The sequence below is a fragment of the Ruditapes philippinarum genome, unplaced genomic scaffold, assembly GCF_026571515.1.
Source record: "Ruditapes philippinarum isolate M1 unplaced genomic scaffold, ASM2657151v2 ctg10512_1_1_1_1, whole genome shotgun sequence".
Taxonomy (NCBI): Eukaryota; Metazoa; Mollusca; class Bivalvia; order Venerida; family Veneridae; genus Ruditapes; species Ruditapes philippinarum.
The window spans coordinates 57924-84024 of record NW_026851628.1 but is presented as its reverse complement, the minus strand read 5'-3'; the positions used below and the strand labels follow the sequence as shown (position 1 = coordinate 84024).

Sequence of the window (26101 nt, the reverse complement as noted above, 5' to 3'; positions counted from 1 at the left end):
TACAAGTGTTTAGTTTTATATAACACTAATATTGGTAATAGACACTTCCTGTTTTGAGTCTGATTACGTGCATTTCCATTCACTCTATTATCATAACAGGAATTTCCATGTCTATAAAGAATAACTGGACAGTCAAATGCTTTTAGTGAGGTGTACGACAACATGAAAGTACAGGCTGGCCTGAGTATACTTTTGTCTGTTAATGCCCAGTAAGTTGACATACATGCAACAGGACATTAAAAACAAAAATGTTTAACAGCAGGACAAATCCCATGTCATGATAAAACCATACTAGGACATAAAGGCCCACACATTCCAATGTTTTGTCAATCTTCCACAGAATGATAGCTTCACAAGGGCAAATCTATACTCTCCTCCAACCCACCCCTAGTAGTGAAGGCTTGAAAACACAACAAAAACATATAAAGGTTAAAAGCTCCGATTTTCTATATGAAAATAAAATCTCTTCAAAACCATTTTCTTCCTCAGGTTGTCACCAAAAGCTATTGAATAAGGATAAAATTGATCTTGCACACTTTAAAATAGAAAATGTTTATTCTGAATAAGAATCCTGATATGTTTTACATAAACTTAATGATTATACACTCTGTCTCATTTATTCCCCCATTTAATAAAGAATGAATTCAAATTGGATGGATCAAAATACATAAAATGCAAATTTCTCAGCAGTTAACAATAGTTCTTCACTTCATGCATTCAATATGATGTTTATATTTAATGTAAATTAAGAGACTTGGAAAGGACTATAAAGTTTTCAAACTTGCACATAATATTAAATAATTGAAAATGTGGTATTTTTTACCTTATAAAAATTATAACTGATAAAATGATGCTATCTTTAGCTGCCAACTATATTATTTGATGACGATTCAATCCTACCACTTAGCTCAACAATGAGAGTATCAGACTTGCAATCCAGAGGTTGCTGTTCCGATCGTCGGACAAGGCAAAGTTTCTCAGTGACAAGTGACCTCCGACACTGAGTGTAATGGTAATTTGTTTCTCACCGCTGATTCAGAAATATAGCGAGTTTAGTAGTCAGCCGCTGCTTATGGTAAAATCTGTAATTCTGGTTAGTTATCCAGGAAAGCTGGTATATGACCAAAATATGCTTAATTTGGAATTAAAACCAAAGAAACAAATATTGGTATTGAAACTTGCAATAAAGTATTTTTCATTTAAAGCAGGATTTCTCAAAATTCAGCAGGGTTAAAGTAACTGTTTACCAGAGACTGAAACTATGAATGAACATTTAACTTTGTAAATGTGCTTACTCTATAAATGAAAAAAAACTTAGATTTAGTTACTCCAAAATTCAAATGCCATCATGTGCATTGAAACATTAAATGGCAATTTATTTTTGTAACTCTGATGGATTTGCCCTGCTTTGACTTTGGAACTGTCTATCAAAATACATAATTTGAGCTATGAATGATACAACAGTATCAAGCCTGGTCAGACAGCATAGTTGTGCAGGCTGGCCTGGCTCTATACTGAATACCGATAGCAAATGCTAATTACCATTGACTCAAGCAGGTTATGGCTGTTAATATATACCGGTATCACAAAATGATAACAGATAAGTTATTCACAAGCACAGCAATTAAGTAGGAATATCACTTAGGTATACTTCTCATAGATGAAAACATATTCAGACACTGACAGTAGTAAATTTAAATAATTTACGTAGTAAAATATTCATTCAGCATAACACCACTTAGTCAAACTTGAACAGACTGTTTCAAATGAGATAACCTACATGTTAGTTGAATATGAGACTCCCAAGAAATCAAATAAGAATCAATGGAGGAGTATGTAACATTGTAAACACTAAACCATGTTTGAAATTGTGGCGAAAATGAAGTAACTTTTAAAAATCACCTAGAACAAAATTAACCTAAATCAATTTGTTTACTTCACTCAATTTATTCAATAATGATCAAAACAAGTCAATACACATGTACCATAATTATTAAGAAGTATGTCACTAAAGTCTTGACCAAAACCTAAACAGTACTTGACCTGGTGATTTCAATGTCTAATCTTAGTTCTGACATGAAAGAGTACAGACTGATTTATGTCCAAGTTGTGAGGATTACATGTAGCTGTCAATGGTGCCAACTTGCTTTATTTAGACCTTTTTTATATGTAAGATTAAAGGGCTCAGTGCCAAATGATCATGTACTGTTCACAAAATAATTGATGATTTCAATTTTCAGATTCTTTTTAGACATTTTCTCAAAACTAACTTCAATTATGTGATAAACAGGGCATTATAAGGTATATTCTGGCCTATTATTTCGATTGTGTTAAAAGCTGGGCATCGGTTTTAAAAAGATTTTTAGTCATCATAATACAGTTTTTGGTTTTTTTTAGCATAGTCTGCAATTGTTGAAAACTTTACCCTGGAATATAAATCCAAATCTGAGTAAAGAAGTATGATATGTCAAAAGTCTTTTGCAAAATAAAAACCTACAAATGATACGTCAAAAGTCTTCTGCAAAATAAAAACCTGCAAAGTATTTCTGATGTTCCAGAAAACAATATTGAAATGATTCAAACTGATCTATAGAAAAGAATAAACATTTGAAAATTATGAATACATGTAAATATTTACCTGAACTTTTCTAGTGTCATATCAGCGGGCAGGTAGTACAGGTAGGTTGACAGACCATTGGATCTCATAAAGTCTACAAACTGTAATCTTGCTGGCAGATGATGGTGTAAACCCTGATCATTGGACTTGGGTGGTGAGTGCGAGCGTCTTCTGGGACTTCTACTGTAATTTATCATTATATACATATATCTTAATGCAGAATCATTTCACTAAATCAGGTATGATTTTAAAGTGATAAATGTACTGAAACATGATATTCTATATGATGATGTACTTTCACATAAAAAACTTCCATGAAAAAAGATATTTGGGGGTTGTCTTAATGCTGGCCTTCTGTATAAGTTAGGGTAATGACTTTTACACCAGTGTTTTGCAAGCTCCTTACTTCACTGGCATATTAAAACCAGCTAAACAATAGCCTTTAACAACACAACCATTATTATTTAGCTACCAAATCTACATACATATACATTGATAGTGGGTTATTCCACAAGGCCAGCAATACTAACTTCACCCCCCATATATCTTGGAATAACCCATTTTCTTATATGAACTCAACTGCATATAGAAAAAGAAGATCCCTCAAAACAAAATCGAACAGATGAAAACCACAACTTTGTTTTATAGAGTCTGTTCATGAGAGATAGTGAGAGAAAGTGCAAAATCTCTCACACAGTCACTGCTAGCACCAGCTTAAGCAGTATTCCGCCCTCAACATAAGAGGTATCTCCAAGTCTTTCTTAAAGCAAAGTCACATTGACCTAAAATACTGAGTCACATTTCTCTACAATAATGGGATATTCTTGCTTGATAAGCACAAACAATATTTTGCTGACGCTAAAGAAAACACCGGACCTAAAAGATGTATAACCCCAACAGTTCTTACAATTTAAATTATATCTTTCAGATACAAATATGTAAACTACTCAATCAAAAGAGACAGCCTTTAAGGTTTATTTGACATGGTTAAGGAGACACATGTGATGATACATAACTTGACAAACCTACAAACTGTGTACAGATTCAGCAACTTTAAACTCACCATTCATGCATAAGAAAATAGCTTTATATACTGTTCAAAATTTTTTAATTAGTTGAAAAGTCACGTTTTTTAAGTAATAAATGCAATTAAATATACAATTCAAACCAATCTCAAATTTTAAACTTTATACAGATGTTAATGCTACAACTTTATATCTAGAAAACCTTTTTCAGTATATAGATTATAGTACTACTTAATCTTTCAGCCACAAATGTCACTTTTAAGAAATCTTATTTCATATAAATAAGTTTTCACTAGCTGTATTACTACATTAAAGCATATATGCTATTTACTTCCTCGTCACATATAGTGGATGCAGTCATTCAACAAGCCATTAAATTAAATTGACAGGGTGAAGCTTTTAAAAAATCAATTCTCAATCACAAGCTATCTCTTCAGCAGATCTAGTTCAGCTAAGGTAACTGACAAAATATTTATGATAAAACAAGTCAATTTTAACACTATTTTCAAAGTTAATACACCTAGACTTTCTGGCTATAGTGATGAAAAAAAGACCTTTGTGCCAATTTTTCATTGTTTTGTAAGCAATCTGGATAACATTTGTACACAATAAAACATAATTTTTTTCATTCTTGAGGCTTGAAAGCAGTGGTAAGGGGCAAAGTTTCTGTCTTAACAATGTGAAATGTTTATTTTCAAATGCTTTCAAAAAGAAAATACCTGAAAAACTGACAAATGGAAGTAATTCTATTGTTACTGGTATAAACAGAAAAATGTCTACAAGAACAACAAGTGGCACACATGAGCAGTAATTTCTCCAAAGCTTTCATCCCAAAGTTTAAAAATAAAAAAAATGATTAGTGTCTAAAATTTTTCTTACTTGGCTTAAAAAATACCACCATTTCTAAAAACCCAAATAAACAATATATATACTACACCATAATTTTGCTATCAATCATGACTATCATTACATCAGGTAGCCTTTAATAATTTTGTCTGCGGTAGTCACAGACTGGTGCTCTGTGGCGTTTCACAGTACATTTGTATTTGCTGCAGTTTGACATAATTTTGTTTTTGGTTGCCTCATGAAATTAAAGCAACTAGTGTATGTAACTGTGTGCTGTAACTAAACAGATGTTTCAATGATTGATAGTTTAAGAATATAATATATATAACTTATTCTCAGGACAAGCATTTTTTTTAGGAAAATAATTCACAAAAAGTTAGCAAGGCAGGTTTATGGTTCTTGGACACTGAGCTTTCTTTACTGGTCTTACTCTTAGCCAACATGTGAACTTTTAATCATATTTTTAATACTTTTCAAATTATTCTTTGAACAAGGTATGATTGAAAAAAGAACGGGCTAACATCCAATGGTATATGCTGCTCATTCTGTCCATAATATTAGTTGGAAAAAGAAGGAAACCACACGAACTGTGGATTTAAGTGACATTTTCCCTGGTTCATTTCACATGGAAAAATGCCACTATAAGAAATTAAGATCAAAGAAAAAGCCAATGAACCTCAATTGTTGGCATATCCCAAAAAGGAAAGGAGAGGACATTTGTTGGGTAGTGAGACCAACAGACAACAATAAATTTTATTCATTCTTTACAAATTGTTTGGCACTCTTATGGCCTTAATGGGTACTTTTAAACAAAAGAAGCACCTAATAAATGTGTAACTACCTCACAGAGTATGACATACTGATGGGCATTTAAATTAAGACTTATTTTTTCCAAGGAAATGCTTTGTTTTAAAACTACTGGCAGCAACAAAAATTATGGGAAATTCTCTTCAATAAGGTGACAAAAACAGAAACACCACCTTTAAACTAAATGAAAGATAGTTACCTGTCCATTAGTCTATCCATAGAAGTAACAATTTGAAGCTGCTTGTTGAGTGGTACAAAGTGGACATGACTATGGTAATCTGGGTCATCACTAAACTCTGAACTCTCTTTCATCCTAGACGAATCACTCTCATCACTAAAATCATCAATGCGATTTCGTCCATCAAAACTTTTTAAACTTGTTGTAGTTGCAGTTGGAGAGTAGTCTGATGACAGGGATAAGCTGTCAAAGTCTTCTGAAGCAGCTTCTCTGATAAGACTAAATTTTGGAGGTTTTCTCACAACTGTTGCAGGAGTATCCTTATGCTCATCAAACAAACCAAACTTTATAGGAGTGCTTGTTGAACTACATTCCCCGATGTTAATTTCTTCACAGCTATTGTTGTCAGAGTGTCGTAGTGTGTCAATGTCACTAGCACTTGAGCTTCTTGAGCCTCCAAGTTTGTAGGACTCCATTTCACTTGCCAGGGAGTCTGTACTGTAATTGGAAGATACAAGAGATACAGACTTTTTCAAAGCTTCAACTGCAGATGCTGAATGCTTCCTTCTGTTTGATGGTGAATAACCATCTCCACTTCTTGGATTATTTACTTTACTTGATAGAGATTCAGAAGATGATCTCAACATTGGTGGCTTGATTGATGTTGTAGTATTAGAAATCTGTGATGATGCTTTAGGGGTCTCAGGTGTTGCAAAAAATACAGCATCATCATCTGGTTTGATCCACTTGGCTTCTAATGATGTATCCAACTTCTCAATATGTACATGCTTTTCTGTATCTATATCCATTGGCTCAGGAGTTTTATCTCTGGATGCAGCTAATTCATGACCTTTGTCTTGCACTGCAGAGCCTTCAACTGAAGCACCTGTGTCAAGTACACCACTTGAATACTCTTCCTTAGATTTGCTTACTACTAAAGAATCACTAGAAGATTTCTGAGCTTTCCTCTTTCCACTTACTGGAGATGATGAACCAGACAGTTCCCTTGATAGTGACTTTGAAATTTTTGACCCTTTCTTCGATTTTTTCCCAGGAGATTTTTGTTTTGACTCCATGGTAAATTTATCTGTTAGGGATTTCTTAGAACTTGCCATTTCAAATTAAACCCTTAAACCATAGCATGTTTACTTAAATTATCCGTGCAATATTTCATATTTGTGACATGTGACATGCGTCTGTAACCACATTTCTTCAAATATACCAACATCTTCTACTGTATCTTTTTACACAACAGAAAAATCATTTCCAATTTATATCAACCCTGTCAAATGCTCGGCAAAAGTAAACACTATTTTGCTTCGATTTGTTTTTAAAATTAAAATATTTCTCCATGTCGTCACATATTTATTTATCTAAAAACCAAATAAATGTTATAATTTAGAAAAAAAGAGCATATAAATTCACTATTTGCTACAAAAATTAACAGTCCTGTCCCAAACACAGACTGAAATGATTCACAACTTTCATCCAACTTTCGACTTTCTCGTCTCTTGTCTTGTGTTGCTAATACACTTCCGGTGTGTGCGTTATAAATTTTAACAAGTTGTGTAAATTACTCATGAGGGTCGGTAAAAAAGTTAGGTTATTAACAAACGCAAACTTATTTGCCAATCAACAAAAACTTATTATTTGTCATTATCGATCAGATTAGTGACAAAGAGAATCATTTAAGATTTGTTTCATTATCCCCAGTATCAGAGTAAGTACTCTCAAAACGACAAAATTGAAAATGTTGCCCACTCGGTTTGGATGTTGATATCTACCGTCCACGCCCCCTAGCACCGGCGCGTTCTCATTAGCTCACGATAACGTCACATTTCTATGTGTCTAACTTTTATTTCACTATGTTAACCTATTTTTGGCATACACGAACATTTCAGCCAAAATATTCTTTATTTAAAAGTAAGCTCATTAAAAAAGAACAACGTTTACTGCATACAGTAGTATACGTCCTCGCAAGTGACTTAACAGAAAAGGTAGCCTAATTAATTTGGCGTGAACGGTTTGACCCATTTTACAGAATTTTTTTTCTTACTGTCAAACCGTTGGAAAAAGACAGCGCCCGTCCAAAATTATCTCGGTGTCTCTTTGACAAGTCTAATTAGTTGGACTACAGAAAAGGTAGATAGATTTCTGAAGAAAAAATCATTTAGTCCGTTTAAAACAATCACCAGTTTCTAATTGCTCGTGTTTGTAGAAAAAAAGTTAAATATAGTTAGAGCGTTTTTAGACTCTAGTTTTTAACCAAAACATAGAAAAGAGATTGAAACACTATTTTTTATGACGTCATATTATTAAAAATTACCGACGCATGGTACGTCTATGTCTGTCAAATTATAGGTGCTTCTGATTGAAACAAACTGTTGTTGTTTGTGTCCTTGTGTCTCATAGTACTTAGAAAACAAGCTCAGCCGATGCCAATTATTCATAAGGTCAGTTAATTTCTTCTTTGCTTATGGTTTAATAAAAGGCTATATACTGATAGTCATTCTTGTAAAATATGTTATTGTAATTTATTGCATCAGGAAAGACCCGATGCTAATGTTGAGAGAACTTGCGGGTCAACCATTTTGCCAAATATCACAGGAACTTGAAATTCTATCACTATTAACGATAATATGCAAAATATACCCCCTATATACTATAAAAATTTTTATATAGTATATAGGGGGTATATTTGGATATTATAATTAATATTGGTTATTTGATAGAATTTCAAGTTCCTGTGCAAATATGTAATGTCATTGTAATTGAGACGGTGCTAGGGGCGTGAGGGATGTTGCATCTTATTCATTATCCCTCATGTACAGACTCAATCAAACCGAGTCTGCAATTCTTATGTTATTTGTTGTGATTAATGGCTTCCGAAGGATCACTTTGTTCCAGAATTTTTGTACTTCACAACAGCAGGTGTCAAGTCGTGTGGGCAGCCGTAAAAAGTTGCCCCGTACTTCACTTCAGTGTTGTTATATTTTTTCTGGTCCTTCTGGGATCATTGATGCCAACACTATAAAGTGTTGAGAATTGAGTACCGCTCTCAAGCCCGGTGCTAGGGGCGTGAGGGATGTTTGCACTTATTCATTATCCTCATGTACAGACTCACTCAAACCGAGTCTGCAATTCTTATGTTATTTTTGTTGTTGATTAATGCTTCCGAAGGATCACTTTGTTCCAGAATTTTTTTACAGGTATGTACAATGTATATGACTTTTTTGGCAATAAAATATGTTTAAATCAATAAATGGTTTAAATCAATAAATGCCAACACTATAAAGTGTTGAGAATTGAAGTACCGCTCAAGCCGGTGCTAGGGCGTGAAGGATGTTGCACTTATTCATTATCCCTCATGTACAGACTCAATCAAACCGAGTCTGCTATTCTTATGTTATTTTGTTGTGATTAATGCTTCCGAGGGATCACTTTGTTTCCAAGAATTTTGTACTTCACAACAGCAGGTGTCAAGTGCCGTGTGGCAGCCGTAAAAAGTTGCGCCCGTACTTCACTTCAGTGTTGTTATATTTTCTGGTCCTTCGGGATCATTAATATTCTGGAAACAAAGTGATCCCTCGGAAGCATTAATCACAACAAAATAACATAAGAATTGCAGACTCGGTTTGAGTGAGTCTGTACATGAGGGATAATGAATAAGTGCAACATCCCTCACGCCCCCTAGCACCGTCTTGTGCGGTACTCAATTCTCAACACTTTATAGTGCTGGCATCAATGATCCCGAAGGACCAGAAAATATAACAACACTGAAGTGAAGTACGGGGCAACTTTTTACGGCTGCATAACGGCACTTGACACATGCTGTTGTGGAGTACAAAATTCTGGAAACAAAGTGATCCCTCGGAAGCATTAATCACAACAAAATAACATAAGAATTGCAGACTCGGTTTGATTGAGTCTGTACATGAGTGATAATGAATAAGTGCAAAATATGATAAACAAGATCAACAAGGAAAGGCGGCGTTCAATGAACGCAACCCCCATATGACCCAGCAACAAGAAACCAATGGCAAGGAGCCCAGGCGGACCACAAACAAAAACAGGACAGGGCAAAGACAGAGCACGGACAGGTTAATCATTAAATGATAAATAATCTGCAACCGATTAGGAATTCAAAGAAAAGAATAATAGGCCCACAAAGGGGAAGGGGACAGGAGACCGGGGGAAGGGGGGGGGTTAATCAAAGAAATAAAAACTAGAGGCAATGGGGAAGATACTTACCGTAGACGAGAAAACAACAAGGGACACAAGCAAAAGTGTCACCAAAACAGTATGAAACGCTTTTTAAACATCCCTCACGCCCCCTAGCACCGGCTTGAGCGGTACTCAATTCTCAACACTTTATAGTGCTGGCATCAATATGAAATGATACATAATGATGAAATTATAATATAACATTTGTCCACATGTCGTATGTTTAAACCCCATATATCCGAGACAGATATACAATTTATTAGATCTATTTCGATATATGTCCTTGATAAACCTGTATGTTTTAATCAAGTTTGTTACCACACTGAAGTGAAATTTTATATATATATATATATATATATATATATATATATATATATATATATATATATATATATATATATATATATATATATATATATATATATATATATAAATAAAACAAAAAACACAGTCCATGAGTTAACTTATTTAATTATTTGCCAACCGGTTTCTCTTATGATCATCAGGGCAAATGTGACGTCGTCGCATAGTAACGACGACGTTTTTGTGTACACATGTGTACGCATAATCTAAAAATAGTAACGTCATTATATAGTATTAAGTTTTGGATTAAAAACATCAATAAAATAGCGTTCTTTAGATAACCTAGCTGAAACGTTTTTACTGTGAAATTTATAAAATGGGAAAATACAAAATTTCGGGTCTTTTTTAGAGCATTTATCTAAATGCTCACTTAAAGGTAATTGTCTGGTTGATGGGTCTCTTATCTGCTGAGCATGAACAGTTTTTCTGTTTCTGAGTTTGTCACCTGTTTGGCCTATGTAAAATTCTTTGCAGCCGTTGCAAACTAAAACATATAAAACATTTTCAACAGTACAGTCCATATTTTCTTTTGTATGAAATATTTTATTCTGAAGTTTTAAAGAATATCCTTCTATTAAATAATCACAGAGGCCACACCTCTGTTCGTTGCATTTTTTAACACAGGGCATTATATTGTTTTTCTTTAAATTCTGAACTTATTAAAATGCTTTTTAAATTTGGTAATTGTCTTTTGCATTTTATTATGTTGGTGTTGCTTATTATCTTTTTCATTTTTTCATCATGTTTCAGAATTTCCATGTTTGTTTTAATTATGCCAAACAATTCTCTGTTTTTCGGGTTACATGTTGAAATATATGGAAGAATTTTGTTTTTTGGTTGCTCCTTAACTTGAAGTAAGGTGGTTCGGGGAATCTCCAAAAGCTTTTTTAATACCAGTTTTTATAAGTTGAATTGGAAATTTTCTTTTAATTAGAGTGATGGCGAGTTCCTTAAGTCTAATCTTAAGTATTTCCTTATCAGATACAATTGCACATATTCTCCTTGCTAGCGAAAACGGGATATTTGTTTTAATGTGTTTAGGATGACACGATTTAAAATTTAGATATTGTTTAGAATCAGTACTTTTAAAATATACATCAGTGACTATATATGTTCCTTTCTTAATAACCATTACATCTAAAAACGGAAGTCTGTCTGTACTTTGTTGTTTCTTAAATTGTATATCTTTATGAAGTGAATTAAGTATTTTTGCAAAATATAATAAATCAATTAGAGATCTTTGCCAAAATATAAAACAATCATCCAAAAATCTTTTCCAGTTACATTGAATATAATTAGCAAAATCTTCACCTTTCTGTTTGTTAATTTCTGAATACAATGTTTCTTCTAAATAACCTAGTACAAGTGTTGCATATGTTGGAGCAACCTTTGTCCCCATGGCTGTACCTTTTACCTGACTATAATATTGATTATTAAATGAAAAAATATTATTTTGTAAAATTATTTCAAGGCCATTTAATATAAAGCTCTTATCAAAACGATGTGTAATTAATTCTGGGTACTTATTTAACCAAAATGAAATGGCTTCTAAACCTAGTTTATGGGGTATATTTGTGTACAAACTAACTATGTCAAATGAAATAAGTTTGTACTTTCTTCAACTTTCTTTGGTATGTTATTCAGAAAATCAATATCATCTCTCAAGTAACTTTTAACTTTTCCACAAAAGGTTTTAATAAATTATCTAGAAATGAACTTAAATGGCTAGTTTCACATTGAGGACCAGCAACTATAGGTCTAAATGTTAAGTCTTCCGGATTAAGTATTTCAATATATTCAGAGGCTTTTGATTTGCATATTTCTGGAATAATCTTACTTTTATGAATTTTCGGAAGTCCGTAAAATGTACTTGGTTTTGTTTCAAAATTTAACAGAAAGTCAATCTCATTTGTTGTTAATTTGGTATTTTTGCTGATTAACTCTTTTTATTTTTAAAAAAGTTCCCTTTTTATTAAAATCAGTTATAGATTTGTAGTAAGATTCTTCTTTTAACATTTCTAGAATTTTTCTTTTATAAAAGTCTACATTCATAATTACAATACCACCACCCATATCTGCTTCTTTAATAATTATTGTGTTATCTTCTGCAAGTGATTTAAGAGCTTTACGCTGGTTTAAAGTAATGTTATGTTTAATGTTTTTTTCTTCATTTAAAACACTTGAACACCAAGTGTTAGTTGTTGATATATATGTATCTAATTTTCCATTACGACCACTAGGTGGATTGAAATATGTTTTATTCCTGGCCAAAGAAACATCTTTATTCTCAGTTTCATCAAAATATTCAAGCAATCGTATTTTACGAAAAAATTCTGAAATATCATTATTAAGTTCTCTAGGATTATTTTTTTCTGGTGTTGGTGTAAATTTTAGACCCATCAACAATACACTTTTTTCATATTCTGAAAGTTTTCTATTTGAAAGATTATATATTATTAAGATTCCCCGAACCACCTTACTTCAAGTTAAGGAGCAACCAAAAAACAAAATTCTTCCATATATTTCAACATGTAACCCGAAAAACAGAGAATTGTTTGGCATAATTAAAACAAACATGGAAATTCTGAAACATGATGAAAAAATGAAAAAGATAATAAGCAACACCAACATAATAAAATGCAAAAGACAATTACCAAATTTAAAAAGCATTTTAATAAGTTCAGAATTTAAAGAAAACAATATAATGCCCTGTGTTAAAAAATGCAACGAACAGAGGTGTGGCCTCTGTGATTATTTAATAGAAGGATATTCTTTAAAACTTCAGAATAAAATATTTCATACAAAAGAAAATATGGACTGTACTGTTGAAAATGTTTTATATGTTTTAGTTTGCAACGGCTGCAAAGAATTTTACATAGGCCAAACAGGTGACAAACTCAGAAACAGAAAAACTGTTCATGCTCAGCAGATAAGAGACCCATCAACCAGACAATTACCTTTAAGTGAGCATTTAGATAAATGCTCTAAAAAAGACCCGAAATTTTGTATTTTCCCATTTTATAAATTTCACAGTAAAAACGTTTCAGCTAGGTTATCTAAAGAACGCTATTTTATTGATGTTTTTAATCCAAAACTTAATACTATATAATGACGTTACTATTTTTAGATTATGCGTACACATGTGTACACAAAAACGTCGTCGTTACTATGCGACGACGTCACATTTGCCCTGATGATCATAAGAGAAACCGGTTGGCAAATAATTAAATAAGTTAACTCATGGACTGTTTTTTGTTTTATTTATATGTGACTTTTTTCCGGCACTTGTTTTCATTTTTTGTATATATATATATATATATATATATATATATATATATATATATATATATATATATATAATATATATATATATATATATATATATATATATATATATATATAATTTAAAAAACAATTTTCGAATATCGAAGAATATGTAAAATATGTACTGCAAATATTTGTCCAAATTATATGTAATCATTAAAATAAATGCATACATTTCTTATTGAAAAAATTGACTTTGACTTTATAGAAAATGAATTTCTAATTACCTCCCTTTATTAACATGAAATGTAAATTTGGTAATATCCTTACAAATAATGCTTTTTGGAACTTACATTATTGATAAATCTTCATTTGAGCACTATATTTATGATATAAAACCATAAAAAAATATTGAGTTACAGGATCTTTAAAAAACATTTTACTTTAACAAAATATTGGGTTAAATCTGGGAAGACATTTTGTACATAACATGTTCTATAAATTTAGTAATCCCTACAGATGTGTGTGTGCGTGCGTCCGCGCGCGCACGCACATTCCAAAGTCACGTAACATTGCTTATATGTCCATCCAAAACATGCTCTCCATAAGCAAATGTTGTCAACAACTGACAACAAGTTTAAAAATCAGAATTGGTCCATCATCTATAATTAAGAATTTCATTTATATAATATAAAGGTCTACTAAGAAAATTAAAAAACTAGAACTGCACAATCATACATACTCTCATGGACATATAAATTCAAGAAACTTTGAGCTAAAGTGTGTTAGCTAATGCACGCGAATCATTAAGAAAACAGTGTGTAACGTTCCCTAACAAATTCGACTGCAATTTTACGTGTGCATCATCAAAGTTATTGAACGTTTACAGAAATTATTAATTCAATAAAAGTACTCGAGAATGGCTTACATCAAACTCATTGTAAATACTTTACCTAGTGTAGCTTTATTTCTATTTCAAGATTACTAACAGTAACGGCTGCAAAGTACTAAATAATACAAATAATGTCAATAAATTACTAGATATTTCCTGTTTAATTTTGGTTTTAGTTGCTTAGATTTCTTCAAATGAAATATAAACAACAAAAACGAGAGGTAAAAGGTTTAAAAGAACAGTTTTTATCTGACATTATCTCACAAGAACGAAACTGTAACTTTAAATAAAAACGTATATTATCTTAGTTTATTTAAATTATTTATAAACAGCACATTTATATAAAAATGTTTTGGATATTTTCTTTGTTTATGTTTGTTAAGTTTTCTATCGTAAATCACTTAAGGCAAGTTCATTCTTAAATTCTAATGTAAATTCGTTTTCTGAAGGGTGTTGATATACATGTCAATATCATGTATAAGCAAAATTCTACTAAAGCTTCTCTTTGTTCAAGTTCTGTAAAGTACATAAATAATTGTGTCAAGTTGTATTCTCAGTCAAAGTATAGCAAAGGAAAAGTGGAAATGAAACACATTAAGATAAAAGCAAGTTAAAAGAAAACTACAAGACTGAGATAAAAAGATAAAAACAAAATTGACTTAAAACTGGAAGGAAGGGTGCAGCTGCCCAGTAAAGAGATCTAGACTGATAATAGCTTGTAAGGACACGGATAGGCCATTTCACATACAAATACTTCTAGGGGAAAATGAATAGGTGTGATGTTGTGTTCTTGAGTATGGTAGTAGTTCAGATTTCTAGTGGGTGTCAGGTGGTGATGGTCGACCCTCACAAGATTGTGTTAGATTTTGTAGAGAAGGGTAACAGAGCTGATGTTTCACCTCTGCTCTAGATTTTGCCAAATAAGATTATTTAACATTTTAGATACACAACTGGTGTAATTTTAGTCATTATATACGTATCTGGCAGCTGACCTTTGAACTTGTTCTAATTTGTAAACCAGATATTTTTGCCAAGGATTCCAAACTATATATAAGTTTTATAGGCAGTTTCTTTGACCTTTTTGTTTGAAGTTTTGACATTTCTTTTTTAGAAATATGAGTAAGTTATATGCTTTTGCTGTTATCTAATATATATAATTGGTCCAAGGTAGACCTTTACTTATTGTTACACCTAAATATTTTGCAGCCTCAGTGGATTTTAGTTGTTGACCATGTGTTTTGGAATATTCCTTGCGGCTGATATTCAGGTTTTCGCATTTATCAGTATTTAATTCAATGGACCAATCAGATTCCCAGTTTTCAAGACTGTTTGGATCTTTTAGAGGGTTTGGGCATCTTGGGTTGAATTAACTGTAAGATATACTATTGTGACGTCTGCAAATACGTTTAACAATGTCAGCAAGATCATCAATATAAGATAAGAAAAGGCAAGGTCCCAAGATCGAGCCTTGAGGGACACCAGATAGTACAGGTAGGTTGTCAGAGTTTTTACAATCAACAGCAACCTGTTAGATGCGACCATTCTACATGAATATCCGCTGAACTTTAACTGAAGCATATATCGGTTGCCAGCGTTTGAGTTTTGTGGAACAATTGATATTTAGTGGGCTTTAACCTTGGAAAATTCGAAAACGCTACGATATGGAACGGTAATTGGGACGGCAAGAAGTAATACTTTAGTCTCAATTATCAAACGCTCAGAAATTACAAGCGTTTCAGGGACAAGTGATGCGTCAAAATAAAGAAGTTTTTTTTTTTCAGTTAAAGTAATTCATTGAAGCATTGACAGTACTTTATAGGAAACAATTTTATCAACTAAGTACGTTGAAATTTATATTTCCCTTAATTTTCTGTTACAACAAATTTAAATCGTTGTATACTTTCAGTTTCGACCACTCGAAATCTAGTTAATTAAATTTTTGTTTGTTTGATTTTTTTATAGAATGGTGACTCGCTGTCCAGATAATCTATCTATCTTCTGTTAATGTCAAACTCCTCGCATAGACATGTCTGCGCAACAAAAATCAAAATAATGTTCATTTTCAGGTTTTTACTTTCTCTCACACCATTTACTAACACATCTGAGTCCTACATGCAGTATTCCTGCCTATAACATTCATCACAGGGGTTAGCAGTACTCTGGGATAGATAGCTCAAATTGATAATGAATGGCCCGACTTATGATTCAGACCATAAAATGATCATTGAAACATCCGTTTAATTATAAAAATCAAGAAATAATGAGATTTAATGTTTGTTTTAAAATATTTGTGAAATATCATGTTATCTGAAAAACAGCAATTGATCATTTTAACAGTTGGGTTGTCAATATTAAAATTGATAACTCTTTACCAATTTGGTGGTAGTAAGCCTGACCCCAAATTTAAGTAGATCCGTCTCTGGCCAATTTTAGGTTATCATGATTAATTTAGCTCTGTTTTTTACTTTTTCTTTAACAATCAAAAATTAAATAATAATCAAGATGACTATTAAAATAAACGAAGAAAGAAAACACAAGATAATGTCTTTAAAAAGTTTAATAATCATAAAATAAAATTTGATATACATGTTCCTGTCATCATCTTTATTTTTCTTTAAAGCAAACAATAAATAAATACACATTAGTTAATGTAACAAGTTCATAATATCTGTAAACACAAACAATCACAACTAGTTCTAACTTACAACAAAAATAATATTATAATATTCTCCTATATATTAATTTAAAGCTTATAATCAGAGCAACAGATAAGCTTTGAAAGTAAATTGGGTATTACTCCATCATTTCATGTGGAATTGGGTATTGGCTCTAATAATTGGGTATTCTAAAACCTGTGACACTATGATTTTAAGATTGATTGGGTATTCAAATATGAAGATATGAATTTCATGGTTAATTATGTTTTTTTTATTATTATTATTTACGCAATTGCCCGAATGTGCCAATGTGCCAGTTTTTTGTCTACATTCCATAATATCTCACATCAAACATCGTTCGGAATATTTAAACAACTTCGTTTTTCAGGTGGATTTTTAATTATTTAGAATTGTTATGTTTCAAATCTTCTTTTGTTCCCTATAATGTATGTACAACAGCATATTGCTTTCAGAGCATCTATTGATACAAGTTATTTGCATGGGACCTACTTATCGATGGTCTCTGCAAAAACAACTGTCTCTGCTGGTCTGTAAAGACTGTCAATCTGAGTAGAGTATTATATAAATTGACTGTCTCGTGCTTAATTGATTTGACTTCGGCAGTCTTTTGATATAGGGGACCATCGAAGACCGGAGACTGTTGATTAGTCAGCCCTAAATTACATTTCGGAATATTCGGATAGCATGCATATAACTATTGTCCAAAACTACGAGTGGACGACAGGTTAATTTTGCGTGACAAAAATGACAATACACATGGATCTTTAAGTCAATTGCGTATCTTATTTTTTTTAAAATGGGTTTTGATACACATATATAAAAAACAATTTGCGTATTTTGTAAAATTAATTGCATAAAGACGCAAATACACACCTTATCTGTTGCTCTGTAAAATTGTTTCAACACCTGATATCAAGATGTCAAGTGTCAGTCAACATTTTAGTGCCTGGTAAGAATATATCAATGTACAGGCTGACATGGCTTTATACTGGTGGAAAAGACTTATCCCTCATGTACAGACTCAATCAAACCAAGTCTGGAATTCTCTTATAATTTTGTTGTGATTAATGCTTCCGAGGGATCACTTTGTTTCCAGATTTTTATACTTCACAACAGTGGGTGTCAAGTGCTGTGTGGCAGCTGTAAAAAGTTGCCCCGTACTTCACTTCAGTGTTGTTATATTTTTCTGGTCCTTCGGGAACATTGATGCCAGCACTATTAAGTGTTGAGAATTGAGTACCGCTCAAGCCGGTGCTAGGGGGCGTGAGGGATGTTGCACATATTCATTATCACTCATGTACAGACTCAATCAAACCGAGCCTGCAATTCTTATGTTATTTTGTTGTGATTAATGCTTCCGAGGGATCACTTTGTTTCCAGAATTTTGTTATATTTTCTGGTCCTTCGGGACTTGAGAATTGAGTACCGCTCAAGCCGGTGCTAGAGGGCGTGAGGGATGTTGCATATATTCATTATCCCTCATGTACAGACTCAATCAAACCGAGTCTGCAATTCTCTTGTAATTTTGTTGTGAATAATGCTTCCGAGAGATCACTTTGTTTCCAGATTATACAATTTGTATGTAGCATGGTTAAGGTAAATTATAGTATCAGCTAGAATGATAAGTTGTCTATTCTTTACAGCGTTTACAATTCTTTACAGCGTTTACCTGCATTGGGAAGATGGGTAGAAATATGTGGATAGAGGGTATAGGAGATGACGTGTTGTATGCTATTGGGGCCTTCTTTGGAATGTTTATACCAATTGTCATAACAGTTTATCAAAGGTAAAAGTATAAAATTATATTTAATCCAGTATTAATAATTTTCTTTACTAAGTTACTATACATGCAGATTGAAATGTTCTTTAAACCTTTTCATCTTTAAGAGTGCTGTATTTTTTCCAATTTAGGTGTTGAATGGGAGTAGATAAAAAACATGCTTTCAAGTCATAGTAACCATGTTTAAGCTTAAAGTCAACAGTTAAAAAGCAAGTACATGTTCTTAAAAGTGAGATTCTGTGTTATTGAGTTCTTACAGGCACCTGCTGTCATTGAATTATCATTAAATAAATTAATTGTCATGCAGGAAAGTTGCACAAAACTGGCCACTGTGCAAATATCAAAATTATGCCAATGTAAGCAGTTAAGCATGTCAGAACTTATTAGCGAGATTGGTCAGCTATGAAGACCACCATTTCCAGTGCATTTTAATCATTTCTTTTTTTCCAGGTCAAATTCTGTTCAAAGAATCCACCCTGAAAGTGAGGAAAATGTTCGGGAAACAAGAGAAGAAGTTGAACAACAGCGAGCACAACAAGATCGTGAGACTCAAACACAGCAGCAGACAGCCGGAGACCAACAAGAGAGAAATAGGCCAATGAGAGAAAATCATGGACAACACCAATGTCCGATATGTCTAGGAACAGCTGAATATGCGGTGCAGACAAATTGTGGACACATATTTTGTGGTATGAGCTTTTGAAATATTACAACATTACATATGCTGTAAATTTATAATATAAATTCATTATAAGTGAAATCTTTTTGAGATTTTTGAATTGTCCCATTTTAAGAAATATTCCTTTTAAATTTCGTGGCTCTCCTATAGAAATTTAAGCACCATTTCATCACTTTACTTGTTAATGTTATTCTAAAGTGCTCATCAAAAAAAATTGTGTTTTTTGTTAGTATGTAATTGAATATATTTTTATTTTTCTATATTAATAAAAATAAATTATCTAGAAATTAAAGCCTGATAAGCAAGTAAAAGCAACATTTTATGATTATGTTTGGTCTCTGCTTCAAAGTACAACTGTGTAAAAGTAAATCAGTACCTCATAACATTGCTAACAAATGAATAAAATCATACAATATTACATTACAAAATATAAAATTATATATTATCAGGTTTATGTTTGATAACATACTGGCATCATGGCAGATGGTTGGGACCAGTGGTATGTCCTGTATGCAGACAAACAGTAAGTTATTTGTTTAAATATACAGAATATATTTTAAAACATAATAATTTTGAAATGATAGTAATAAACTGCAATAAATCCACACGTTTTTTTTTTAATTGACCCAGTACTCGTTGGGTTTGTTTAGGCTTTTATATGAGCCGCGCCATGACAAAACCAACATAATGCGTTTGTGACCAGCATGGATCAAGACCAGCCTGCGCATCCTGGCAGTCTGATCAGGATCCATGCTGTTCACTTGCAAACCCTATAACAAGTAGAGAAACTGATAGCGAACAGCATGGATCCTGATCAGACTGCACGGATGCGCAGGCTGGTCTGGATCCATGCTGGTTGCAAACACACTATGTTGGTTTTGTCATGGCGCGGCTCATATGTATTTTCATTACCAGAACAGGGCATTTTGATTTTTCACCCTGTCTCTTAAGGTCAATTTAAGACCTTGTTCCCTATCAGTTATACCCTCCTCTTTCCCAGATTCAAAAGAAATATTCAAAACAGCTGTTAAATATCAACTTTTCAACTTATGATGTAACTGTTTTCACTTGGTACTTTAAAAATGTCAAAGGTTGTAAATTAAAAAAATTGCTAACAGCAGCCAAAAAGTAGAACAAAAAAAAACCCACAAAAAACTGTTTTAACTTGAACTGTTCTTGTATCACAGTGACCATTCTCATGTAAAAAAACTGAAAAGTCATATATGTTTGTTTGTCAATGTTTTGAAATTTCTCTGAAAGCCTAATAATTTGTCCATTTGCAGCCATAGTTTTTTTAAAGGCCATGCAGAGACTGTGTAAATAAAGTTAAAAAAATCTTGTTTTTGAAAGGAAAACCAAACACGTTTTTATTCAAATACCATACAATTGGGTTCTTTCTTTTTTTAATTGAATAATATTGAAGATGTATATTATACATGTATGTTTATACTTTGAAAACTGTTTATTTATAAATGTGTTTTACATGATTCTGCAAGAGTCTATAAAATTGCCGAGTTCCATAAGACATTGCTATGTTTGTCATGTATCATTACACATTTTGAAAGGACTAAAATGTTGCTAATGAAATTTCAGATAGATAAATAGACACCACATAGTACATGTTTCAACAGTAAATGACAATAGTGTCATAATGACTCATTGCTTTATTATTTAAAAAAAAATGTATTATAATCTATTGATATGTTATTTTAAAATATTTTTCTCAAATTATAGGTAACATTGATGTTGGTAAATTTTACCCAGGATGAACATAATAGTGCCTCTCCTGAGAAAAGAAATATTGTAGATTCTATCTATCAGTATAATAGAAGATTTTCTGGAGAACCAAGACAGGTATAAATTTATACTCATGTTTGTTGAAATAAATAACTTTTAACTTGCAGTTAGGAAAGATTGTTTCCATGTTTCTGAGTCATAAAATATATAGTTAACTCTGGCATCCAGGGTAGGGATTTCAGGGGAAGTATAAGCACCTCTGATCTTTTTGTATTATGTCTCAATCATTCATTTGCTTTTGTGTTTCACAATCCAAAATCATAACTTTGAAAAGAAAAAAATGAAAGTAAATTTTATCAAAAGAACTATTAAAGGCAAAGTCCTGCACTTACAAATAGTTTTATTCCCACTTAAGCACCTGCAGTGCAATTTTAACATATAGTAAAATACTTGTTAAAAGATAGGATTATGTATGATTTTACAGTACCATAATAAAAATAAAATATAACTTTGATATATGCTAAAATATAACTTTGATATATGCTAAATGTTTAAATATCAGGATTTATCAGTGGTATTTTCAGATATACATTATTTTACTCATGTACTATCAATGTATGTTTTAAGGCCTTTAATTCTTTTTTTCTTCTCTTAAATGTAAAATAAATGAGAATAACTTGGGAATTTTAATGATATTTGAATACATTTGTGTATCTTATTTGTAAGTGATTTTTTTTCTACAACTTTGAAAAAATTAAACATCTGAGTAAGATATGATCTATATTTACACAAAGGGAGTAACAATTATGTATGTTTCATTTCAGTGGATGGACTATATACGAGATCTGCCTACACTTTTACGACATGCCATCAGCGAATTTTTCACTGTAGGAGGCCTTGTTTTCATGTTTAGAATCCGCATATTTGTTATTTTCATCCTGGCATTCCTCTACTTTATCTCCCCATTAGACATTATACCAGAAGCTCTGTTTGGAATATTTGGATTTTTGGATGATTTCTTTATATTGTTACTACTCGCAATTTATGTCAGTTTGATATATAGAAGTGTAGTTCAACAACGAGCAACAGCTGGAGCGAGATAAAAGTTCCTGTACTATTTCTTATTTTCAAAGTGACCATATCTGTTTTATCATACACTCAACATATGACACTTAATCAAAGTGCTACACATAACACTTTATCGAAGTGCTACATATGACACTTAATCAAAGTGCTCAGTGCTGAGCTATTGTGATAGCATAATATCTGTTTATTGCCAGTTGTGTGTTTATGTCCACAATTTCGTTAAACAATATCTCCACCTAAACCATTTGGTAGCTTTTTACTAATCTTTACAGGAATGATCTTTTGGTGGCCCTCTAAAAAAGTTGAATAAATGGTTCAAGTCTGATGCACAAGTAGGTCACAGGAGCTTTAAACAAAAAGACATTAAAAATAAAATCTTTGAAAAATTATCAGTAACATTAGTGTTGAAGGTTTAAATATTTAGCATGTAGCATCACATTGTGGTCCTCTACAAAAGTTTTATGAATCATGCCTATTTGAGTCAAAATTGGCGCCACCCTGGGGTTATTTGGTTTATTTAAACTTATATAGGAAATGCATAAAAGTCTTATTGTATGAAACTTCAATGCTCAGAGTATTGCCTAGTGGACGTCTAAAAAGTTATTTTATTCATACCACTGTTATCAAATTTAAAACACTTGAATTACCTACTGTAGCATTGAAGAGTTGTGAGATTTTCCAGCATTGGATCTCGGGTGAGCAATCTAGGGCAATCATGACCCTCTTGTTTGAATGATCATATTGGCAAAAGCTGCCTGGTCTGTAAACACAGATTTGATCTATGCTAATGTTCTATGCCTGCAATAATAGCTGCTAGCACTCAGGGGATATGTAAAAGATGACTACAATACACTTTTATATTATATATTATTTGCTTAATGTTCAGACACAATGATTACTCTGTCTACATAATTTTTTTAAATTTTGATTTTTTATTCTTAGGAACCAAAAATTTATATTTTATGCAATATTTATTCTTACTTTAATTGCTTCAAAACTACTTGTTAAAGACTTTTTGTGATATTTCATGCATTTGGCTTGTTTGTCAGGTTAATTTATGATGCTATGATTATATGTCATAAATATATCATATATTTATTTATTATGAGATGAATGTCATGTTAAAGAAAAAATGGCAGGGCAAAATGTTCAAGCTGTCAGGTAATAGACTATTACAACATCTATATTTTATACATAGGAAATGGGTGTTTGGTTGTAATGTTGTAATTGATTATTATAGCAACTCCACTGAGATTAAAAAAAATTAAAAACATGAAGTTTAAGAATCTTTCATTGATAAAATGTAAAAGGGAAAATATGGAAAAAAGCCTTGAAGAAGTATATTTCAAAGAAATTTTTTATTGAAATTAAAATTTATTGCAAATTCTGAGCTCAATTAAGTAAAAAACGCTTTTCATTTATGGGTCATTTTGCTTAATAAATTGTCTTAAACGTTGCTCACTGGTAATTGGCATAGACCTATATTAGTTGGTGTGAAAATCTAGAAAAAATATTTCCAGTCCCATCATAACAAAATAGTATTATTTTGGAGAATTGATCCCATTTTCTCAATCTCTCATTCCCATAGTGATGAATTTCATTTCATATATAGATTCTATAATTACTTCTCAGTTCTATACTTGTCCTTTGTTAAATATATGACAATAGAAATACAAATGTATATATATTTATATTATATTTTTATCAACTGTTTTGCTCATATAGTTTCAAAGCTAGAATACCATTTGTTACAGTGTGCATTTATAGTTCACTTTTTTATTTTTGAATAGCTTCAAAGCGAAGTATGTACAGAGAAAGCACATATCTAAGATTGTTATATGAAACTTGTAACAAGACAAAGACATATATATTTTATAGATTACTGTAAATTTACTCGATTTTGTGGGCATGAAATTTCGTGGTTTAGTCACAAAGGACATTTTTATGGGTTCTTAAATTCATGGATTGTCTATTTCTGCAAAAATGTGAAATGCAAATAGTGTACTGCAAAATATTGTTAAGCAGACATTATGAAATTTGTTTTGATCTGAATTTTATTGATTGACCTGTACACAAAACCCACGAAAATAACTGCCACACAAAAATAATAATGATTTTGCAGTAATTGTTTTTGATTGATGAGTGTCTTTATTATGTTTTGACTGCAATAAGTTATGGGAAAAGGTTCTTTTTAATTATTCCATTTTGTTAAACAAAATTTTGTTCAAAGTTTAATTGTTTAAAAATTTGCTTTGTTTGATTAATTGGTAGTGTATGCTTGTACTTGCATTATTTCTACAAAATAATACATCTACAGTAAAAGCTAACATAACTGGATAAATATTTTTTTATTTGTAAAAATATTTATTAACTGATATGGATCAAATATGTGGTGTCAGTGTATGTGAGATATTATTTGATATTGTTTGGAAAAAAAACATTATAAGAACTGAAAATATAAATAAAAATGCTTTTTTTGTTGCTTTAAAGGGCTTTGTAAACCATATAATCGAGGGTGAAAACATAACAGCTGCATATACAAATAGTCCCTTACCAGTGTTTATTGGCAGTTTAACACCAGTTTTTTCCTTCCTTGTCTATAGTGACAAAATCACGTGGAGTGTTAGAATGTGGTATTAAGGTATGGACTTTTTCAGCTTAACTTATTAAGCAGTAAAGCTACAAATACCATGCTATATGGTTGTAAGTAAAGTTACGATAGTAAAGGAATTCTTTTTACAAGACAGTATGTCAGAATGTTTGTCCAAGTTGATTTTTCAAGTATATTGTTAATTTAGGTAAAAATGCATGATTTTAAATGAATGTTAAGTATAAAAATGTAAATATTTTGAATTTTACTATTTTTATATCAAACTGCTAAACATTTCATTTTCACTGTTGGTATGTTTAAATGGGATTGTTAATCTATTGTGTAACCCATGTTTAAGTGCTAGATATATATTTTGTATAAATAATTGAATGGTGAACTTGGCTAAAGTATTTATAGAATCTTTATGCTGCTGATTAGCCTGTGTGACCCAGTATATAGCCAGGCTAGCCTGCACATCATAGTACACTGTTGGTAGCTCAAGTTTTGTATTTCGATATGAAATCATTTAAAGTGGATTGGTCTACTACAGATACATTTTAAATATTTATAAAAAAAATAGATTTATGTGTTGTTATGATGCTGATTGAGTGCTAAGTGGTTTAGTATTTCCATTTATATGATAATAATGATAATTTGTTCTATCAGTTATTCTGCTATATATGTATAAAGATATATACTATCTGATCATGGATCAAACACTAAAGTACCAACAACATACATGTTTTATTCTTTTGTGGTTTGTTGACTAGTATAATACTAAATACTATCAAGAGAATCATTTTTGGTACAACAGACCTTCCATTATTGACCAATTCACTTTAAACCTTGAATGAAATTTACCACAGTCTAAGCAAGGCAAATTTGTTACACAAATTCACTAGCGTTAATGTTCAGTAAGCAATTTTATATTATGCCTTGTACTTTCTTTGTATTGTTTATGTTGTTAAAATGTTTATTTATTTCAGGATTTATGAGATCATATTAATATATTTATAAAAGAGACATGTCAATTTATAAAAGAAATAAATTTTAAGTTTAACAGTTTTGTTTATTCTTAATCTATTGATTTTGTGAGATTTCAAATGGTATATTTTTAACAATAGTAAAGGTTTGTCTCACATACAAAAATTTGATTTCATTCTAAAGTGTTAGACTTTTTACACTCATACCTGGAAGAATTTGAACTGTGGCCCCCACTTTTTGAAGCCCCATTATGCCCCAGAAATGCTCTTATTTTTATTTTTAAAAACTTTTAATTTTTGGTGCCCTGATATAGTTTCCAAAAAATAATTATTCATTATCATCTTCTGTTTC

General features: G+C 31.6%; 2 protein-coding genes across 3 annotated transcripts; one reads left to right on the top strand and one right to left on the bottom strand.

Annotated features, from left to right (window-relative positions):
* Positions 1 to 2638: 2638 nt before the first annotated feature.
* LOC132718929 (uncharacterized) lies at positions 2639 to 7411 on the bottom strand (the record flags this gene model as incomplete). The annotated part of the gene is given in 2 exon segments (XM_060702671.1): positions 2639 to 2800; positions 5495 to 7411. Coding segments are annotated over 2 exon segments (1256 nt in total), but the record flags the coding sequence as incomplete, so codon positions are not given.
* A 493-nt stretch (positions 7412 to 7904) lies between these two features.
* LOC132718762 (E3 ubiquitin-protein ligase RNF170-like) lies at positions 7905 to 25826 on the top strand. 2 transcript variants are annotated; one of them, XM_060702592.1, is made up of 6 exons: positions 7905 to 7926; positions 18557 to 18680; positions 19125 to 19363; positions 19803 to 19876; positions 21088 to 21207; positions 21915 to 25826. In XM_060702592.1, exons 2-6 carry the CDS (start codon positions 18577 to 18579, stop codon positions 22191 to 22193), a joined length of 816 nt encoding a protein of 271 aa, XP_060558575.1. In that variant the 5' UTR covers positions 7905 to 7926; positions 18557 to 18576; the 3' UTR covers positions 22194 to 25826. The 2 variants fall into 2 exon arrangements, with proteins under 2 accessions (XP_060558575.1, XP_060558506.1); XM_060702523.1 differs by lacking the exon at positions 7905 to 7926 and adding an exon at positions 15901 to 16055.
* Positions 25827 to 26101: the final 275 nt, after the last annotated feature.